This window comes from Colobus angolensis, unplaced genomic scaffold (genome assembly GCF_000951035.1).
Source record: "Colobus angolensis palliatus isolate OR3802 unplaced genomic scaffold, Cang.pa_1.0 Scaffold44, whole genome shotgun sequence".
Classification (NCBI taxonomy): Eukaryota; Metazoa; Chordata; class Mammalia; order Primates; family Cercopithecidae; genus Colobus; species Colobus angolensis.
This window is the reverse complement of record NW_012117821.1, coordinates 6,365,555-6,388,051: the sequence shown is the minus strand read 5'-3', so window position 1 is coordinate 6,388,051 and position 22,497 is coordinate 6,365,555. Positions and strand designations below refer to the sequence as shown.

Below are 22,497 nucleotides of genomic sequence, written 5' to 3'. Positions count from 1 at the left end.
CTCCGCTCCTGCCCGGCCTCGCCCCCACCCGCGAGCGCCGAACCCCCTGGGGCCGGATGCCATGGGTAACAACTTCTCCAGTATCCCCTCGCTGCCCCGAGGAAACCCGAGCCGCGCGCCGCGGGGCCACCCCCAGAACCTCAAAGGTAGGTTCTGGACTGGGGCGCAGGTGGAGGGCCAGGGAGGTGTGGTTGGGGAGGACGGGCAGACGCCACCTGTTGTGCGGGTCTGGAGGCCAGAGATGCACCTCTGGCTGTGGAGTGGGCTGGGGGTGGAGGGCAGCCGGTGATGATGGTGATGGAGGATGGCGTCCCGCGGGGTCTGCGCAGTTCTGTCTGCTGGCACTGGGAACGTCAGTGGAGTCCCCTTAGGCCATGGTGTTAGGCGAGCCTGAAGAAGTGGGAAAGGACGTTTGCCAGGTCGATAGGGGAGTGGGGAGTGGGGAGTGAGGAGGGAAGCTTGGGTCGTCAGTCTTCAGGGAGGCACCTCGGTCGGTCTCCTTTCCATCGGCCCTAGGGCTGGAGAGACCAGGCTGGGAGCACTAGTTGCATTTCCAATGGGAGAGTTTGAAAAATTCAGGACAGGCTTACAGCAGACTGGAATAAAGGCTCAGAGCTGCTGGTTCCTGGGGTCCTTTGTAGCCGCTGGCTTTTCGCATCCTTTGAATTAGTTTGAGTTCTGGTTTTCCCAAAGACCAGATACCCAGTCAGAGCCCTAGAAACGAGGGGCTGGCAGCCTTGAAACAGAGGGACATTTACCAGGAACGTCTTTGCTCTCCATCCGCCCAGATCCACTCAGCACCCTCAGGGTGGCCCTAGGCCCAGTCTCCCCGTTCCGAGCCTGCCATTCCTGTCTTGGACCTTCCAATGCTGTCTCTGACCTCTGGAAGACACTGCTGGGTCCTCCTGGGCCCTCAGACCCTACTAAATTCCTTCAGGAAGGATAACAATAGTGCCCTTTAACACAAGGCATCGAACTTTCTCAAACACGTTTTCAGCGGGCGTGGACCCTGCTTGGGGTAGTCAGCAGAGCAGAACTAATCACACTATACCCATTTTACAGATGAGGAGAACCAAGGCTCGCTTCAGGTTCCCGAAGCCAGTCAGATCTCAGCGCTAGGTGCTAGGGTGTAGACCCCTACCTTTTGACTTGGAATTCTGTCCCTTCTTTTGCTGAACAGTTAACTTTTAAGACCAGGGAAGAGAAGGAGAGATGGGACTACTGTCCTGCATTCTAATACTCCAGCTCTTTCAAAACTTCAGCTCTCACTTGGCTCAGGAAAATCAGTGGGTTTGTTGGGTCTTTCTGGAAATTAATATGGCAATGTATGTCAAGATGCTCTAAAAGTATGAATTTGTTGGCCAGGTGCGGTGGCTCACACCTGTAATCCCAGCACTTTGGGAGGCCGAGACAGGTGGATCACTTGAGGTCAGGAGTTCCAGACCAGCCTGGCCAATGCGGCAAAACGCCGTCTCTACTAAACGTACAAAAATTAGCCAGGCATGGTGGTGCGTGCCTATGATCCCAGCACTTTGGGAGGCCGAGACAGGTGGATCACTTGAGGTCAGGAGTTCCAGACCAGCCTGGCCAATGCGGCAAAACACCGTCTCTACTAAACGTACAAAAATTAGCCAGGCATGGTGGTGCGTGCCTATGATCCCAGCTACTCAGCAGGCAGAGGCAGGAGAATCCCTTGAATCTGGGAGGTTGCAGTGAGCTGAGATCGTGCCACTGCACTCACTCCAGCCTGGGCAACCGAGCGAGACTCTGTCTCGCAAAAAAAAGAAAAAGAAATCAATTTGTTGACTTTGTAATTTTACTGAGAGGAATTGATCCTAAGGAAGTGGAGATGCAGGCATATATACTTATGGCACTAGGCTAGGATGTTCATGGCAGTGCTATTTATACTAGGTGGATAACCTAAATGCTCAGTAATCATGGTATATACTCTTGGTAGAGTACTATGCAGTCGTTAAAATTATATTTGTGAAGAATATTTGATGACTTTGGAAAATGCTCACAGTATGATGACAGAATACAAAGTTGCGAAGACTGTATGATCCCAATTTTGTTTAAAAAGTGATATGAATGCAAAAAATCCCAACGAAAACAAAACAAGCAAAAATGCTTGTAAAGTTTCCAAAAGGTTAACAATGATTTCCTCTGGATATGGGATGGTATGGGATTTTTTTCTTTTTTATATTTTCAATTTTTCTAAAATTTCTATAATAAGCAATATTATTTTTGTAATCAGAAAGAAGCTTTCAGTGTTAGCAAGTATGAAGACTGTTTCTGAGCATTGGAAACAGATTCCTAGTGAAGCTATGAATATTGTTCAGCTCAACCTTCTCTGCAAGTGAGAATAATGAGGGAAAAGAATAATTGCCCAAATTAAAGTGGGAAAACTGGGCCCTGTCCTTCAGGGGGCAGGGGTTAGCTGGGGGCCAGAGGGTTGACTTGGCCCTTAATATTCACAGACTGTCTTCCTGAGAAGGCCTTGCTCCATCCTTGTCTCTATGGAAACCCAGAGAACCCCCCACTAATTGCATCTTTTTAATCTAAAATTTGGAATTGTGGGGATCTGAGGTCTCTGTGGCTAGGGTCTTTGGGAGAAGGCAGGAGTGGGGCCCCCAACCACACACCTACTCTAGGTGACCATGGGAATTTTGATCCCACTCCTACTAAGACTGAAATGAAGGACAGAGTGTGCCCATGAAGGCCACCAGTTGTTGGCTCTGTCCTTCACCCAGGGTCTACTGATCCTGGTGACTTCTCATCTTGACTTCTAGGGACTGCTTCCCATCTTTCTACTCTAATAGAGCCATCACTTTTATTCTGTAATTGTTTAGTGTTTATTCCCAATTCCCTTCTAAATGTGTCAGCATTGACCTACGAGTCTTCTCTGATGTATCAGTGGTCAGCCAGAAGTCCATTCTAATTGTGTTGGTGTTGACCTGATAGGCTGTGATGTTAACTGCCAACCCAGAGTTCTGCTGGGATGGCGTCTGTACTCAGCCAGAATTCATCTCTAATTCTTATCAGTGCTCATCCAGAAATTTGCTGGGAGTAGGGGTGGAGTGACTGTCTTGATTTTTTTTCTCTCCTTACATAATTGCAATCTCTTGATTCCTCACCATTTTAATTAAAACAACTGGAAGGGACCTGGTATGCTAGGGATCCTGGGACTGATCAGAGATCTAAGATAGGTCTGGCTGTCAAACTGACATGACATGGGACCTCACCATCGCCTCTCGGGTGGTAGACTTTGGTCTTCTTCCTGGGAACATACTGACCCCACTGTGCTGCTGGTGGTTCCCACTGGGTTCTGAACAGCGTTGGTCTGGGAGTGTTCAGGGGAGAGGTCCACGGTGTAGCTCTGGGCTTAGCACCAACAGGCAGTGCCCGAGGAGCTCCTATGTGCCCAGCTCGGAGGTAAGACACCCCTGGCCTTTCCCAGGCTGGAGATCTACTTGAAAGGCATGACTGAGGGAGTGAATGGAATCAAGTGTTTGCTTGGTTGGACTGTCGAAACCCAGATGTGTGGGCAGAGGTCGGAGAAGGGGCATCCGGGAGGATCTGAGCTGGACATGGAGGGAACTGCGGGAACTGGATAGACAGCAAGGGATGCATCAGAGTCCTAGGTGTGGGAGAAGGAGGAAAGGCACAGATAGTAAAGGCTTGGAGGGGCTCGAGCGTATATGTATATATTACATGTAATAGAAAGTATATGTATATGGAAGTTATGTATATATTTTCAGTGAGGGGCACAGAGTAACTGGGGTAGGGTGCACAGGAGGTTCATGCCTCGTGGAGAAAAATACAAAGAATAAAGGTTTTCCTGCTTGCCCATGTCTTTCTGAGTGCCTGCCTGCTGAGTGCTAAGTGGTGAGGGACAGGCATCCTAGGAAAGCCCATGGGGAGGGCTAGTCAGCCCCAGTGGCTACCCATAGATGGAGACTGGATGGGCTACCTCCCATTTTTTTTATTGTAAAATTTACATAACCTGAAATTTGTCATTTTAAAATGTATAATTCAGTGGCATTTAGTACATTTACAATATTGTACAACCACCGCCTCTACCTAATTCCGGAATATTTTCATCATTCCAAAAGGAAACGCCATGCCCATTAAGCAGTCACTCCTGTTACCCTCTCCCCTGAATCTCTGGCAACCACGAATCTACTCTTTGTCTCTATGGACTTGCCTATTCCAGGCATTTTGTATACATGGAAGGATACAGTATTTGTCCTTTTGTATCAAGCTTCGTTTACTTAGCATAATCTTTTCAAGGTTCACCTTTTTTCGTTTTGTGGTTGAATAATATTCTATTGTAAGAATATGACACATTTCACTTATCCATTCATCAGTTGGAAGACTTTAGGTTGTTTCTACCTTTTGGTTTTCATGAATAATGTTGCTATGAACATCTGTGTCTAAGTCTTTGTTTGAACACCTGTTTTGGGTTCTTCTGGGTATACACCTAAACGTACACCTCCCACCTTTCAAAAGGTGGTGCTTCTTGAATTGGATACTTCACAAAGTCACTGGTTGTGACAGCTGTAGGAAGGCCGTCCCCCTCCATGTCTGGCTGGGTGTGATGCCAGTGAGACACCTGTTGTTTTCACTCTCTTTTCTATGATGGCTGAGGCTCCTGGGGGGCTGAAGGAGGAGCTGTGAAGGTTGACTAAGGATCTTGATTCTTGTGGTGGGCCAGAGTGAGTCATGAGAACTTGTCTGTAGACCCTGAATTTCTTCACTACTCTTTGGGGATGAGAGCAGGGGCGGGGGAAGGCTTATCTGTGCACAAGGTCTTAGCTATTTTTCTTTTCCTCCCTCCCTCTCTCCCTCTCTCCATCCCTTCCTCCCTCCCTCCCTTCCTTCCTCCGTTCCTTCCTTCCTTCCTTCCTTCCTTCCTTCCTTCCTTCCTTCCTTCCTTCCTTCCTTTCTTCCTTCTTCTTCCCTCCCTCCCTTCTTCCTTCCTTCCTTGCTTCCTCCCTCCCTCCCTCCCTCCCTTCCTTCCTCCGTTCCTTCCTTCCTTCCTTCCTTCCTTCCTTCCTTCCTTCCTTCCTTCCTTTCTTCCTTCATTCCCTTCTTCCCTCCCTCCCTTCTTCCTTCCTTCCTTGCTTCCTCCCTCCCTCCCTTCCTGCCTGCCTTTCCTCCCTTCCTCCTTCTCTTCCTTCTTTTTCTTTTCTTTTGGCTGGAGTGCAGTGGTGTGATCTTGGCTCATTGAAGCCTCAACTTCTTGGGCTCAAGTGATCCTCCTGCCTCAGTCTCCCAAGTAGCTGGGACTGCAGGCACATACCACCAGTCCTGGCTTATTTTTGTAGGTTTTTTAAAGAGATGGCATCTTGCCATGTTGCCCAGGATGGTCTGGAACTCCTGGGCTCAAGCAGACCTCCTGCCTTGGCCTTCCAAAGTGCTGGGGCCACTGTGCTCAGCCCCTAGCCATTTTTCTGCATTCACATTCTCGCTGCTACTTCCCTGATCTGGGTCCTCATCTCAGATATTGCCACAGCTGCCTACTTAATTGGCTTCTCTGCCTCTGGTCCCTCCTTTGATACTGCCAGAGTGATTCTCCCAAAATACTATCTTCATCATACTCTTCCCTGCTTCAATTACCATAATGGGATATTCAAGGTCTCCATTCTTTGGTCAACCCACAGATCTTCCTTCAGCTCTTGTCTGGGCTCCTTCCTTGGTTGTCATGACGCTTGCAGATTAGGTGAGCTCATCCAGCTCTCCGCCCCCGGGAATGCAGCAGACGGATCTGGGGGGTGCCTGGTGGCCTCCTCAGAGTGACTGGCTGCGTCAGCCGCATGTTGAACCCAGAGCACCCATCCTGCATGCTCTGTTGGTTTTCAGTTCAGTTTTACCTTTGAACCCTGTTATGTTAATTATCGTGATAATATTTACAATAGCTACCATGCACTGGGTGGTTACTATGTACCAAGTTCTTATATGTGGATTATTTCCATTAATACCCTCCCAACAACCTGTGGAAGGAGGTAGCATTGTCACTGTTTTACAGATGGGGGAAAAGAGGCTCAGAGAGGTTAAGTAACCTATCCCAGTCCACACAGAAGCTGATGGGGCTGGGATTCAAAGCCAGGGCTCTCAGACTTGAGAGTTTATTACTGTGATTGCTTCATTATCCTGCCCCTGTAGCATTTAGTCTTGGGTGGGCTCTATCTTTCATTGCGGGAGAGAGATGGGGGAGTAATTTTTGAGTCTCTGGACAGAGCCCCAGGGCTGGGAAAGGGCACACCATGGGGTTCTTGATGCTTTCTCCCTTGGCTAACCAGAGGATCAGGAGGGCCGTGCTAGTCTGGAATTCCCAGCCTCCATCCCTTACGCTTTCTTCAGGGTTTTAGACAGTAGATCCATCAGACACTTTGGAGGAAGCTTGCAGTTCTTTGGGGCCAGTGTTTCTCAGAGTGAGGTTTTTCTACTGCCTGCATCAGCGTTGGCTGGCAGCATGTCTACCCTGCAGGTTCCCAGCCCCCAGCTCAGACTCCCGATTCAGAATACATTGGGGATGGGGCCCTCAAACCTGCGCGTTTAACAAGATCGTCAAGATCTGAGAACTGTTTTGACTCTGGGGCCTCAGAACAGTCCTACTCTGGCAAAGTTGGAGGAAGTGGGACTAGGCTTCTCAGAGGAGGAGAGCCCAGAATTGGATGGGGGAGATTTGGAGGGGAGCTAGAAGGGCGTCTTGGTGAGTGGGCTGGCAGCAAAGGCACAGAGGCAGAGAAACACAGGGTGTGTTCAGGGACGGTGAGCAGTCCTCTTGCCTGGATGTGGGGTCCCCAGTGTGGAGGTTAACAGGTCAATCTTTGAAGGTAGGCTGGGGTCATATCTTGGAAGGCCTATGATATTAGGACGAGGAAGTTAGATTTTATCCTGTAGGCATTGAGAGCCATGGACGGCTTTTGTGGTGTTCAACAACACCAACGGCGGTAGAAGGCAGGCTGGGGAGAGGAGGGGATGAGGCATCTGGAGCTGCTGAGAGGTTCACAGAGGCTGTCAGTCTTCTGTCCTAGGCCAAGCTGAAAGGGCTGGGTGTGACAGCCAAGCTGACCTGCTCATCTGGGGTTCCCATGGGCAAGTCTGGAAGCATTCCCAACCCACAGCTATGGGCAGTAGGACTCTTGCTCACAGGCAGAAAAAAGAAAAAACCAGCAATGAAAGGATTTTTAAGAAGCCCAAGTTCTGATGCTAGGAGTATTAATGTAAATAAATTCATTTAATCTTCCCAAAAGGAGAGGTAGGTATTATTCCCATTTTATTATTTATTATTATTATTTTGAGACGGAGTTTTGCTCTTGTCATCCAGGCTGGAGTGCAATGGCGCGATCTCGACTCACTGCAACCTCTGCCTCCCGGGTTCAAGTGATTCTCCTGCCCCAGCCTCCTGAGTAGCTGGGATTACAGGCACCCGCCACCAAAGTCCAGCTAATTTTTGTATTGTTAGTAGAGACAGGGTTTCACCATGTTGGCCAGGCTGGTCTCAAACTCCTGACCTCAGGAGATCCGCCCATCTCGGCCTCCCAAAGTGCTGGGATTACAGGTGTGAGCCACCACGCCTGGCCATTATTTATTTATTGTAGCGATAGAGTCTCTTTATGTTACCCAGGCTAGATTCGAACTCCTGGGCTCAAGCGATCCTCCTGATTCAGCCTCCTGGGACTGCAGGTGCACACCACTGTGCCAGGCTCTTATTGTTCCCATTTTATACATGAGAAAGCCGAGACTAAAGGATGTGAAGAGTGCTGCCCAGAAACACTGAGCTAGGAAAGAGCAGGGCTGGGATTTCTACCCAGGACACCGAAGCTGATCAGGGAGCAAACTGATCTTGGGGAAGAATTTCTCCATATTAGGACTCTTTTCATGGGCCCTCTGGGATGGTGTCTTGGTCTGCTTGTTCTGCCATAACAAAATACTACAGACTGGATGGCTTAAGCAATGGAAATGCATTGTCTTAGAGTCCTGGAGGCTGGAAGTCTGAGATCGAGGTGCCAGCATGGTCAGGTTCCATTGAGGGCCCTCTTCCTGGCTTTCAGGTGGCTCCTTCTTGCTGTGACCTCACATGGCCTGTTCTTGGCATGTACATATGGAGCGAGAGTGATCTTTCTCTCTTCCTCTTATTATAAAGCCACTAATCTTTTCAGATCAGGACCTCACCCCTCTGACCTTATTTAACCTTAATTACCTCCTAAAGGCCCTATCTCCAAATATAGTCATATCATATTGCCTATTAGGGTTTCAATATATGAATATTGAGGGACAGGTAAAATTCAGTCCATAGCAGATGGCATGTGCTTGCTTCCAAGGTGTGCACAGTGAGGCACAGGCATTGGTTCTAAATCACAGAGCCCAAAATGGAGGCAGGATGAGCAAAAGCGGTAAGAGAAGGAGGAAGAGTGAGGGTAGGAAGGAGGGTGGGAGCTGGGCACTGCCCAGGGCATGCTAGGGCTGCCTGTTTCTTGTTAGTTTGTGCCTGTCTCGTTCCTGGACCTGCACACCCAGGGGCTAGAGCTGAGGGGCTGCTTCACGCTGAGCCCGTTGCTTTGGCAACCCTGGGCAGGATGCAAGTGGTCTCCTTGGTAACGCCTGGGAAACCTGCCTCAGGGATGGAGGGAAGTGAACTGGCCAGCATCAGCCTGGGTGGCACGGGCAGAACTGGCCCCAACTGCTGAGACAAGCAGGCGGATAGGAGGGCCAGCTTCAGAAACAGCCTGGGCCGCCTTTTGGCCATTTCCAGCAAGCCTGAGTCCAAAGGCCCTATGGAGCCTGTGGGTCCCACCTGGCCAGACCAGAGGCGCTAGTGGGCCAGCCCAGGAAGTGGGAGGTGGTAGGGGGACTGGGGAGAGGGAGAATATAGCTTCTGGATGACAGATCCAGCTCCAGAGTTTATTAAAAGATGCTTATCAGGAGTCATTCCCCGGAGGGCTTTGGGAAATGAGCAGGTGTTGACACTTGTAGGGGGTAAGAGGGCAGAGCTTAGAGAAAAAGAAGGGCTAAGAGAAGAGGAGGAGGGAATAAGCAGGAGTCACTGGGAGGCAGGTGGGAGGCCTTGGCTTTCTCTCTGCTCTAGTAACAGTTCCAAGGGGGGGCGGGGCTCCGGCACTGGGCTTGGGAACTGAAGTTCTCTGAGGATGACAGTCGGGGTTTGTGGGATGCACTGATGGGGAGGGTAAGAGAGGGGTGGGAGAGCTCATTTCATTGTTTAACAAACTAAGCATCAGCTGACGGCCATCAGCCATGGGCCAGACACCCTCCTGGGCACGCGGATATGGTGAGAAACGCAATAGGTCAGTTCTCACCATTTCCAGCTTGCCCTTTAGTGGGAAGGCAGATGGGAACAAAAATGACAAACGCATAAAAATGAATCTGGAGATGACAATTGCTAATATCTGTGTGCTAGAGCTCATGCTGTGCTCCCCTCCCTGCCACCCCCGACTTTTTTTTTTTGAGACAGGGTCTTGTTTTGTTGCCCAGGTTGGAGTGCAGTGGCATGATCACAGCTCACTGCAGCCTCACTCCCGGACTCAATGGATCCTCCCTCCTCAGCCTCCTGAGTAGCTGAGACTACAGGTGTGCACTAGTATTTTATTTTTTATTTGTATTTTTACTTTTATTTTATTTATCTTTTTGGAGACAGAGTTTCACTCTGTCACCCAGGCTGGAGTACAGTGGCGCCATCTCAGCTCACTGCAATTTCTGCCTTCCAGGTTCAAGGGATTCTCCTGCCTCAGCTGCCTGAGTAGCTAGGATTACAGGCACACACCACCACGCCTGGCTAATTTTTGTATTTTTAGAGAGACGGGGTTTCACTATGTTGGTCAGGCTGGTCTCAAACTCCTGACCTTGTGATCTGCCCTCCTCGGTCTCCCAGAGTGCTGGGATTACAGGCGGGAGCCACTGCGCCTGGCCTGTTGTCATGTTTTCTTAGGCTCCTCTTGGTTGTGACAATTTCTCACACTTTCCTTACTTTTGATGACCTTGACAGTTTTGAGGATTACTGGTTACGTATTTGTAGACTGTCCCTCTTTTGGGGTTTTTGTAGTGTTCTTCTCATGATTAGATTGCGGTTTTAGGTTTTGGAGCGAAAGACCACAGAGGTAAAGTGCCATTTTCCATCATATCAACAGCACATGCTGTCAACATGACTCATTGCTGTTGATGTTGACCTTGAGCGCCTGGCTGAGGGAGTGCTTGTCAGGTCTCTCCATTGTGCAGTTAAAGTTACACTTTCCTCCCTTTCCATTGCATTCTTTGAAAGGAAGTCACTGTGTGCAGCCCACACTTAAGGGGTGGGGTTTACCCTCCACAAGGGGTGGGGTGTTACATTCCACCTCCTGGAGGCCAGAGGCCCCGTAATCTTGAACTGTTCTGCTCCACTATTTCTTTAATTTCTTACCCAAACAATTATCTCTGGGTAAAGGCTTTCAAGGAGAAACTAGGGAACTATAAGGGGGGAACTTGACTTGGTCTTGGGGTTCAGGGAAGGTTTCTCTAGGAAGTGACCTGAAAATGAGTAGGAGTTGGCCTCAGTTCCCAGATGGGAAGCTACTAGCATATTAGGCATGAACTGTTCATTTCTCATCCTTGGCCCCTGCCGATTAAATGCCACTGGCCGCTCCAAATGCCAATGTGCCATTAAAAATAATAGCTCTCCTGTATCTTTTTTTTTTTTTTTTTTAAGAGACAGTCTCGCTCTGTTGCCCAGGCTGGAGTGCAGTTCCCAGATGGGAAGCTACTAGCATATTAGGCATGAACTGTTCATTTCTCATCCTTGGCCCCTGCCGATTAAATGCCACTGGCCGCTCCAAATGCCAATGTGCCATTAAAAATAATAGCTCTCCTGTATCTTTTTTTTTTTTTTTTTTTAAGAGACAGAGTCTTGCCTTGTTGCCGAGGCTCTGGAGTGCGGCGGACATGACTTTGGCTTGCTGCAGCCTCAACCTTCTGGGCTCAAGCGATCCTCCCACCTAAGCCTCCTGAGTAGCTGGGTCTACAGGCACACAACACCAAACCCAGCTAATTTTTTTTTTTTTTTTTTGGTAGACGGAGTCTTGCTCTGCTGCCCAGGTTGGAGTGCGCTGGTGCAATCTCAGCTCACTGCAACCTCCGAGTCTGGGTTCAAGCAATTCTCTCTGCCTCAGCCTCCCGAATAGCTGGGATTACAGGCACCCACCACCACACCTGGCTTATTTTTGTATTTTTTAGTAGAAACGAGGTTTTGCTGTGTTGGCCAGGCTGGTCTTGAACTCCTGACCTCAGATGATCTGCCCACCTCGGCCCCTCAAAATGTTGAGATTACAGGTGTGAGCCATCGCCCTCAGCCCCAGATAATTTTTTAATTTTTGTAGAGATGGGATCCCACTATATTGCGCAGGCTGGTCTCAAACTCCTGGCCTCAAGTGATCTTCCCACCTTAGCCTCCTAAGGTGTTGGGTTTACAGGGGTGAGCCACTGTGTCCAGCCAGCTCTTCTGTATCTTAAAAAGCATCCTAGAGGGGGCAGTACTACCCCAGTTGAGCTGGGTATGGGGGTCACATGAAGGGTGTTCTTAGGAGAAGGAGCTCAGGACTGGCTCAGAGCTGCTGCCGGGTACAACGGGGCTGAGCCCTGGCCAGACTCACCCCAGCCCTCCTAGCCAAGGAACTTTCAGCAGAAAATCATTAAGTAGCTGCTTCCTTGCTTCTCAGAGGTGTCCCACCCCCTTCTCACTCATTCTGTCCGTGGAAGTACATTGCTGGTCACAGACTGTCTGTGTGGGGACAGGGGAGGAGGAGGAGAGAGGACGCTTCTTGGGATGGGGGGACAGAGGAGGGAAGTATGTCTGCTGAGTTACCTGGATGGCCTTCTTTAGCCTTGTTGCCCTAGAATGCCATCCTGGCTGCTCCAGCGGTTGGGGTGAGGACGGAAAAGCGAGAATGTTGACAGGCGAGGTTGCTAGGATTAAGATGATGGCAGGTCCACATGCTCTTGGCTTTCACCTTCATCCTTCCCACTTGGCTTGCTCCAGCCCCTGCCTGGTGTCTGCTGAGAGGCTGATGTTCTCCAGGGCATGAGGCAGTCCAGAATATGTATGTCCAAGTGCCCCTGAGAGGGAGGGGAGGAGGCACTCTGGCCCGATCAGGGTAGAATGAGGCTGTAAGGATATTCCAGCTGATTCATTTCATGTGTTGGTGCCTGCTCTGAGCCAGGCATGGTGCTGGGTATGGAGAATTGAGAGGTGAGTACTGCGCATGGTCTCTTTCCTGACATACTCACCGCCCTTCCTTGTCCAATTCAATCGGTCCCTATTGGCAGAAGGGTCCTCCCTTCCTCCTCCTCCTCCACGTCTGCTGTCTGCTTTCTTTTTTTTTCTTTTTTTTTTTTCAGACGGAGTCTCACTCTGTCGCCCAGGCTGGAGTGTAGTGGTACAGTCTTGGCTCACTGCAACCTCTGCCTCCCGGGTTCAAGTGATTCTCATGCTTCAGCCTCCCAAGTAGCTGTGACTACAGGTGTGCACCACCACGCCCAGCTAATTTTTGTATTTTTAGTAGAGACAGGGTTTCACCATATTGGCCAGGCTGGTCTTGAACTCCTGACCTCAAGTGATCTGCCCACCTCAGCCTCCCAAAGTACTGGGATTACAGGTGTGAGCTACTGTGCCCGGCCCACTTCTGCTTTCTTTTCCTTTTCTTGCCATGCTCTTTCCAGCTAATGTTCCTTTAAACACATTCTTCCCGAGGGGAGAAGGTGTGGCAGGTGGTCAGGCCTGTGCTTGGTGCCTGGTGGAAGGGCCGGTGGCCACTGATTCAAACATCAGAACCTAAATGTATCATGGAGATTGTTTTGCCCTACCTGCTTTCTCATCTCAGGTCCCCTTGGCCCCAGACCTGCCCAAGGTCATACAGCTGGATTGGACCAAGCAGTAACAAGATCCCGAGGCTCAGACCTTGCAGGATGATGCTCTTAGGAGCTGCTGGAAGCTGACTCCAGAGGAACACCTGAGGGGGACAAGTGCTGGCCCCAAATGTGATGCAAACGCTCTGCTTGGAGTGTGATGCCTGAGGGGAACCATTGAAAAGCCTTAAACAGAAGAGTGACTGGATCACTTAGATGTGCTAGCAGGCTCTTGGGGCAAGAGATGGGGGGGGGGTGGAGAGGGGCCAGGCAGGAGTCCACTGTAGTCCTGTATGCAAGGAGAGAGGTGTGGCTTCTGTCAGAGTTGGGCAGGCAAGCAGATTGACTTGGGAGATACTTTAGAAGGTTGACTTGAAGCTTTGGAGATGGGTCCAGGAGAGGGAGCTGCTGGGGAGCTGCTTGTGCCATCTCTGAACGGCAGTGGTGAACGTGCACCTGGGGGCTCTGTGGAAGGTCAGTGTATGCACACTTGGGACCTGTGCTCCTGCCATGGGTGTGAGGTTTTAGAGCCAGGAAGAGAGACAGGTGACCAGGCTGGGCAGGCCCTGAGCTGCTGGTTCCATCCCTACCCCTTGGGACACCATCAATTATTAATGTCCCCTCTGCCTATCACAGGTGGCTCCCAGGAGGGTAGAGGCAGCACCTGCGGTGTGATGTGCACCTGGCTTCTTCTCTGCCAGGGACCTGCAGCCCTGCCCTGGCCAGGCTTTCTCAGGTGGCTCCCCTCCCTGTGGGTACCAGTTCCCAGCCACACACACACAAGCCCCTGAAAGGTGGCCATAAATCAGCCGGGACAGGCCAAGGTTGCTCTGGCTTTCCCAGAGTGGAGATCAAAGCCCCAGACCCCCACCCTGGGGCTCAGCGCTTATTAAATTATAAAACTGTCAAGAGATGGACAAGCAAGAGGGACTGGATGGATGGCCCTGTAGTAAAACAGAATGCGGAAGAGTGGCTGAGAACCAGGCAACAGCTGGGAAAGTGGTGAGAGGAGGAAACGCCTGTTTGTCTCCGCCCCTGGGCTTGGGGACTTCTCACAGGGTCAGGTCCCTCGAATTTGAAAAGCATGTAACCAACCCCCTCCTCTCCCATGACAGGATTCACAGCACACTTCACAGAGGAGACACTGAGTCCGAATTTCCACAGGACTGTGAAAGTCCGATCTTCCAAATCTTGTTCAGATTCTTCCTGGGCCTCTTCCTGGGGTCTCTTTGAATCAGCATTAGGGTGACATCCATTCTCGAGTCTCATCCTCAGGATACAGCCAGGACCTCTTTCTGTCTCTGAGCGCCCTGACTTCTCTTCCAGCCCTGAGGGACAAAGGCAGACTTTGGACTCAATGGAGTGCCAGCCCTGTCTGGGTTGACAGACTTTCTCACCCACACCTCCTCAAGTCCCATGCAGGAAACCCCCTCTTTGGAGGGCTCAGAGGGCTTAGCCAGTGCCTGAGAGGGGCAGAAGGGATTTTCCCTTTCTGAGGCTGGCATTTGCAGATCTGTGGGACTGAGGAGACCAGCCAGACTGCAGACCCTGATGTGGGCCCAGGGGTTGGAGGAAGCGGTTGGGATAGGTCACGAGGGAGCAGAATGTCACTCACGTGAACGTTTCGGCCTCAGAGGGCAGCCCGCCGGGAAACTAGGGCTTTGCGTGCATGAGAGAGTCCTGCCTCCTTCACTGCAAAATATAAAAGAAACTGTTTTAGGGATCTTGGGTTTCCTCATCTGATCCCCCAAGTTGAGGTTGTGTTAAAGAAACCAAATACAGGGTTGGGTGTGGTGGCTCATGCCTGTAATCCCAGCACTTTGGGTGGCTTTGCCTTAGCTTCACCTCCTTAACATGAGGCTGAGGCAGGTGGATCACCTGAGGTCAGGAGTTTGAGACCAGCCCGGCCAACATGGCAAAATCCCATCTTTATTAAAAATACAAAAAAAAAAAAATTAGCTGGGTGTGGTGGCGCACACCTGTAGTCCCAGCTACTCAGGAGGCTGAGGCAGAAGAATCGTTTGAACCCAGGAAGCAGAGGCTGCAGTGAGCCAAGATCGCACCACTGCACTCCAGCAGCCTGGGTGACAGAGCGAGACTCTTGTCTCAAAAGAAAGAAAAAAAGAAAAAGAAGAAACCAAATACGGTTGTGTGTGGCTTAACAATGGGGACACATTCTGAGAATTGTGTTGTTAGGCGATTTCATCATAGGGGAACAGCACAGAGTGCACTTACACAAACCTAGATGGTGTAGCCTCCTGCACGTCTAGGCTATGTGGTGTGGCCTATTGCTCCTTGGCTACAAACCTATATAGCATTACTGTGCTGGATACTGCAGGCAGTGGTAACACAAGGGTGAGTATTTATGCATCTAACCATAGAAAAGGTAACGTAATGCATTGCACGATGATGTTATCATGGCTACGACATCAGTGGGTGATAGGAATTTTTCAGCTTCATCATAATCTTATGGGATCATTATCTTATATGTGATCTGTCATTGAACAAAATGTCATTTTGCGGCTCAGTAGTATATAAGAAGAGGCTGGATTGACTTTTGAAGAGATAGATCCCTCGCCAAGATTCAGGACTTGTTCTGAAAGTGGAGGTTTTCTGTCTGGTGCTAAGGTTCTCAGTTCCTGAGGCATGAGGTGGTATTTTGGGGTGAAGGTGCTATTTCTGCAGGCAAGATTCTGGGCTGTTCTTGAGGCTCCCATTTTGGGGTGTGGGTTCCAGGTTGGGGTGAGGGTTCCATTCCTGGAGGGCAGGTTTCCATTTCAGGGTCCAGGATTTGTGATTGTGTTTGAGTCTTGTGGCCAAGAGTCCATTTTGGAGCCCAGTATTCTAGAATTGGGTTGAGGTTCCCTCCTTGGGCAGGGTTTGATGATCAGGGTGGAGGTCTTGTATCCTGGGAGGAAGGGAAGAGCTAGACCTCCTTCCTCTTCTAGAGAAGACTTCCTGGGGCCATCAGCAGATGAAGAGGCCAGTAGAGCAACCTCTGAGCTGACACTTGGGAGGCCCAGGCTTCAGCCCTGGCCTGGATGTAAGACTATTTGTGGATAAGTCACTTATAAGCTCTAGGTCTCTGGCTGCAAGCTTTGGCCAGACAGTGATGTTGACTCACAAAGCGCCATCCATGTTCACTTGAGCTTCCCAAAATGACACTAATGGTGGGCTCCATAGACACCCACAGCCATTGCTTGGTGAGTCAAATCCATGGTGACAGGACTCAGGCTGCCCTGGGCACTGCCAGCTTGGTCCAATTAGTGCCAATTGGATCTTAACGTGTGCTGAGTGGCCCCTGGGGAGAGTGAGCACACATCGAGTGGGACATGTTAAATCTGGGTCCCTGGGGGTTGGCGTGTGGCTCTGTGGGGTGGGAGATGGGCCAGGTTGGGCCAACAGCCCCCCTCCTTGTAGGCCAGCTCTTACCTAGGCCAGACAGTGGGCAAAGACATGTGGCAAGCCAGGATCTGAAGCAGTGCAGCTGTCTCCCTTGTGCTGTGCTGAGGGGCTGGGACCCAGAGGGGCTGTCCTTCTCCCCTGGCTGGGTTGACCTCTGCCTGAGAAACATCTGTGTCTGGATAGGGCTGCCACCCACACCCTCCTCTGTTTCTCTCTTGCTACCTCCAATGTGGATCCTTCTCTGGGAGAGCTAAAGTTGCTGGGAAGAAAAAATTCCCTTCCATTTGTCCTGGGCTTTGAGCTCTGGGAAGCCCTCTTCCTTCCCGGGTGTTGCTCAAGACCCCCCTAGAAGTTTCTGAGGCAGGTGGTCTTGGCCTTATTTCCTGGATGTTTCCAGGGCCTCCCCACCCCGCTGTTTCCCGTTCCCACTGCCCTGGTCACACCATTGCCAGTGGGCCTTGAATGGGGGCGCTCCTGCCTTGGCCTCTTAGCCCCCATCCACCCTGCTGCAGGTGGACTTCCCCGTCTCAGAGGTCCTCCTTTGTTTTACCAAAACAGGCGATAGGACAGGAGTGAGTGGCGAACATGCGTTACAGGTCTAGGGCAATCTCTTCTGTGTTCTGAAAGGACATCTTTGGGACAGAGTCCTTTCCCTGCAGCCCAGGAAACTCAGGTGCTTGAGAAGAGGGGGAGCTTTCTCCACCAGCCAGTCTGTCCCAGGGACACAGGGGGAGCTCTGTCTGGGTCCGCAGGGACCCCCAGGCTCCCTGTCTTGGCCTGGCTATGGAACCTGAGAGGCTGAGAGGCCTGGGGGTCCCACTGGGCTATGGAAACCCAACCCACATGCTGACGCTGGTACAGCCCAGCAGGCCTCTGGAATTCTCCAGCAGCATCTGGGGGGACCTGGAGTGCAAGGAGGGAAGAGGAAAGACAGGCAGGATAGAATGCACTGTAGCTGAGGCATACACTCTGGAATCAGACTTTGTCTTGGCTCCCTGGGCCTCAAAGCTTAACTTCTCCATGTCCTAATTCCTTATTTGAGGTAATGCTTGAGTACTATGATTGCCATCGTTGGGCTCATCCTTCAGGTCTTAGCTTAGCTTCACCTATTCTAGAAAGCCTTCCCTGACCACCGGGTGGGTTAGATGGCTTCTGCTGTCCCTCTCTGGCTGCCCTGGGCTTCACCATCCTCGCACTGATCACACTAGCTGCCAGGCCTGTTTGCTTGTCTGTATCTTTTACTGTCTCTCTTGCTTACTGCCGTATCACTGCCACTAATGCCTGGCACACACAGTAGGCACTCAACTGTGTTTTGAAATTCATGCAAGAATGGGCTGATTCTGGGGAATTCAAACTTTTCTTCTATGGGCTCTTCAGGACTGCCGCAGCCACGTCCAATCAGTTCTCTGCTGAAATGACATTTTCTGAATACCAGGCTTGGGGGCCCAGACAAGAGCAAGATGGAACCATTGCTTCATTCATTATTCATTGATGGCACAGATGTTCTTTGGGTGCTCTTTAGGTGTCAGGCCTGTGCCAGGCTCTGGAGGCAGACATGGTTCTGCCCTCATAGAACTTGTGCTGCTGATTACTCGGGCAGAGGGAGGTCAGAGGAGAGAGTGGTCAGTTAGGCTGAATGGAATCAGGGAGAGCTTCCAGGAGAAGGGGTTTGTTTTGAAGAATGGTGGAGAAGTTCGGGTGGGCAGAGAGGGGCTTTCTCTTGGGAGTGGGTAAGGAGCTGATGGAGGAGATGGAGCCACCTGTGTGTAGCCATGAGGCAAGGCTGACTAGTGACAGTGTGGCCTGAGGCTGTGGAGCCAACTCACAGGACTCAGAAGCTGTGGGGACCACTGGTCCTGGCTCTGCCAGCCACAGATGGGTGACCTTGGGCAGGGCACTTCCCTGTCCCTCCGAGTGTTAATTTAGTCATTTCTAAGATGGGAACTATGGCTGGGCAAGGTGGCTTATGCCTGGAATCCCAGCACTTTGGGAGGCTGAAGTGGGTGGATTGCTTGAGCCCAGGAGTTCAAGACCAGCCTGGGTGACATGGGGGAAACCCCGTCTCCACCAAATAAACCTAAAAAGGATGGGAGCTGTGCTGCTTGGCAGTTCTCCCAGCGCCCGCAGGATTGGGCTGGGCTCGAGGGCAGGTATGTGTGGAGGGAGGCTTGTGTGGGAAAGGGGAGGGCAGTCTTGCTTCAGGTGTCTCTGTTTTGTAAATAATTAAATTCTTATCTCAAGCTAGTTGTGTCCACACTGAGGGAGGCAGGAGGGGGCCTGGGAACAAGGTGCTGTGTTGTCCAGGAAGTGGCTGGGTCCCTTCTCTCCCCTCTTCCCTCCCTCCTGGCCTCCCAGTCAAGGCAGGTGGTGGGGGCTTCTAGGGTCTTCTAGGGTCTGTGACTGCCTCACTCATTTCCTGCATCTCTTTCTCTCTCTCTCTACCTTCTCGTTTCTGGTTCCCTGTCACATTCCCACCTCTGCAACACAAAGAATCCCCTGCTCTTCTCCACTTACACCCCCCTAGACCACCGTGGCCACCATCACCCATTGCCCACCCCGCTTTGCTGCCTGCTGAAGTCTTGCTCGCTCCCCAGCAGCCCTCCCTAGCAGCCCCCAGGTCTGCTGAGCCTCTCGGGAGGGAGCACCGACCTCTCCCTTGCCCCAGTGCTCCGGAGACAAGCAGGCATGTTTTCATTTTTAGTGCTTACTACTGGGAATGTGAAGGTCTGTTTAGTCTTGTCCAGCTAACATAAACCAGCCGGAACTGGGCCGTGGCAGGGAACTTTGCTGTAGTTCCCTTATTTGGAATGAAATTCATTGTTTTTCACTGGGAGACACTGGGGGCTTTGGGGAGGCCCCACTGGACCCTGCCCCAGGGTGTGGCCTGAGTGGCTTCTCCAAAGGTCACCAAGGTGCCTGTGCCACAGAGGCTAGCCCTGGGATACGTCAGCTCCCGCCAGGTTCACAGACTGCGACAGACGCGAGCCACGCCTAGTGCCTCAGGAATGGAGAATGTCTGGGGTCAGGTCAAACTCTGTCAGTTCACAGAGGAGAAACTGAGGCTCAGAGAGGAGCAGGGACCTACCCAGACTCACAGGGCAAGTTGAAGCAGGTGGAGGTCTAGAACCCAGGGTCCCTGCTTCCCTGGTTCTCAGACCTCTATACTGTGGGGCCAGGGTGCCTCTGGCCTAGGAGCTGGTGAGGGTTGGGGGTGGGAGGACAGGGGCACTGATGAATCTGGTTGGAGTGTTCTGCAGCTTGGGAATCCCCCAAGACCTCTGGGGCAGCCTAGTGTGAGGCCTGGGGCAGTGAGGCCAGGGGAGGGCTGTGGGAGAGGAGGAAGGGGAGGTGAGAGGAGAGGGAGAGGTGTCCAAGAGGCTGGGAGAGCTGGGTCTGGCCGTGACCCTGCTGTTGTCAGTGTGACTTTGGCCTTGGTTTCCCCCATCTGTCCCGGAGGCTCAGTCTTTTTTCATTTTCTTTTTCTTTTTGCACCTCTCCCAGGAGGTCTCCTGGATGAACTGAATTGGGGAGTGTTTCTTTTTCTTTTTTTTTTTTTGAGACAGAGTCTTGCTCTGTCGCCAAACTGGAGTGCAGTGCAACCTCTGCACTCACTGTAACCTCTGCCTCCTGGGGTTAAAGTGATTCTTCTTCCTCAGCCTCCCAAGTAGCTGGGACTACAGGCATGTGCCACCACGCCCAGCTAATTTTTTTTTGTATTTTTAGTAGAGATGGGGTTTCACCATGTTGGTCAGGATGGTCTTGATCTCTTGACCTCGTGATCTGCCCACCTTGGCCTCCCAAAGGGAGTGTTTCTTACCTGCTGTGGACTGTGTCCCCGGGCTGGTTTCTATCCCTCTCTGTGCCCAGGTTCCTCTTCCTTGTCAAGCAGGATGTGGACTCTCCTTGAGGCCTCTGCTCTCTGACCCCTCCTGCCCCAGCCTAGGCCATCTGTCCCTGGGCTTCTCTTCACTCGAGACTCCTGATTGTGCAGACTCTGGCCCCTCAGACCCAAAAGTTTGTCTGGGGAAGTCCTCCTGCTCAGACCGCCAGCCCCGCGGAGAAGGGCAGGGCTGGTGGGGAGCAGAGGGAGTAGCCCCTGGCACTGTGGCAAGGGAGTGAGCTTGACAGGCAGATTTTGGGTTCAGACCTTGACTCTGACACTTATTAACTGGGCTATTAATTCGAGGCAGCTACTTCAAAACCCAGGGACCCTAAGGGCCCCATGCGTAGGGTAGGGAGTGGGGCAGGAAGCATGCATGCCCAGGGCCACTGACAGGGGTGTGCTAAAGTCTAGGTGCCTCAGGCCAGCTTCTCTCTGGACAGCTCCCCCCTCCACCTCACCACCCTGTGGCCTTAGCCGTATCTCAGTCCCCTACTCAGGAAACATCAGGCTCGGCAGGTGGCTCATGGCTGTGATTCCAATACTCTGGGAGGCTGAGGCCGGTGGATCACCTGAGGTCAGGAGTTTGAGACCGGCTTGGCCAACATGGTGAAACTCCATCTGTACTAAAAATACAAAAATTAGCCGGATGTGGTGGCAGGTGCCTGTAATCCCAGCTACTCGGGAGGCTGAGGCAGAAGAATCGCTTGAACCTGGAAGGCAGAGGTTGCAGTGAGCCAAGATCGTGCCACTGCACTCCAGCCTGGGCGACAGAGCAAGACTCTGTCTCAAAAAAAAAAAAAAAGAGAAACATCAAGTATGTGTTTAGATATTCTTTCCAGAGGAAGTTCCCCACTTCACGTCCTTTAAAATAACTTCTCATTTACCCTCTTATTCTTTTCACAGGAAACACACAGCTGGGACGTAGGAAGCTGTAACTGACCAGTGTGGGGCTGGAAAAGGAAAGAGAGATGTTAGAAAGTGTGGGCCTGGGAAATCCTGACTAGAAGGCCCCTGGTGCTGGGGAAATTAGGGCAGGAGATGCTGCATTGTTTACTATGAAAATTCCAGTCACTGCTCTTTTAGCAGTCATGCTAGTACATTAGCCAAGCCTGTTTATAAAGGTGTAGTAAACTTTCACTTCTGCAAGGTCAGTGAGACACTCATTTACAAAAGATCATCTTGTTGCCAAGAACAAACCACCACCTAGCGAAACATTTATCTCAGCCGTGAAAGTGAAAGTGGATGACAAATGAACTAGTGTCCACACATGTGGTCCAAGAGAGGAAGGAACTCCTTTGAAACACGTTTAAGAGGTGTGCTTGGGCTGGGTGCAGTGGCTCATGCCTGTAATCCCAGCACCTTGAGAGGCCAAGGCAGGTGGATCACTTGAGTCCAGGAGTTTGAGACCAGCCTGAGCAACATGGCAAAACACCATCTCTACAAAAATATAAAAAAATTAGCCAGATATGGTGGTGTGTGCCTGTAGTCCCAGCTACTTGGGAGGCTGAGGTGGGAGGATCGTTTGAGCCTGGGAGGCAAAGGTTGCAGTGAGCCAAGATTGTACCGCTGCACTCCAGCCTGGGTGACAGAGTGAAACCCCACCTCAAAAAAAAAAAAAAAAAAAAAAAAAAAAGAGTTGTGTTTGGCAGCACTGATAACTGAATGATGCAGGTGGTGAGGGTGAGGGAATAATCCAAGATTATTCCTGGTGCCGGGTTTTCAGGTGACTGGGAGGATGCTGATCTCATCAGGACCCCAAGCAGAAGGGGAGGGCTGGAGGGAAAGATGATAGGTTGAGTTTTGGCCAGCTTGTGTCAGAAGAGCCCTGAGATATCCTGGGGGAGATGCTGAGTTGGCAACTCCATGTGTGAGCTTAAATCTCAGAAGAGAGATCAGGGCTGCAATGAGTTGTCAGCAGTGGGTGTCACTTAAACCATGAGAGTGCTTGAAATATCACAGGGTGGACTGAATGAAACCATGAAGAAAGGTGTGGGAGTGGTACAAGGAGAATCAGGAAAGGTCAGAAGGCCAGAGAGGCCAAGGGAGCAGAGTTTAGAGGTGTGATATGGCACAGTGCAGTGGTTCTCTAAGGGCCTATGACATACCTGGGGAGCTTGAAAAAATGTAGATTCCTCCTCAGGGGATCCGGAATAACCAAAATAATTCTAAAAGAAAGAAAAACCTGGAGGACTTACGCTTCCTGATTTGTTTCCTTTCCTTTTCCTCCCTCCCTCCCTTCCTTCCTTCCTTCTTTGGAAGAAAGAAAAACCTGGAGGACTTACACTTCCTGATTTATTTCCTTTCCTTTTCCT

General features: G+C 51.1%; 1 protein-coding gene across 1 annotated transcript in view; it reads left to right on the top strand.

Moving 5' to 3' along the window:
• Positions 1 to 6: 6 nt before the first annotated feature.
• Positions 7 to 22,497, top strand: part of NEURL1 (neuralized E3 ubiquitin protein ligase 1) — a 100,642-nt gene continuing 78,151 nt past the window's right edge. The window contains exon 1 of the mRNA XM_011957422.1: positions 7 to 146. Coding sequence (XP_011812812.1) covers positions 62 to 146 — 85 coding nt within the window. The 5' untranslated portion in view covers positions 7 to 61. The remainder of the gene's footprint in view (positions 147 to 22,497) is intronic.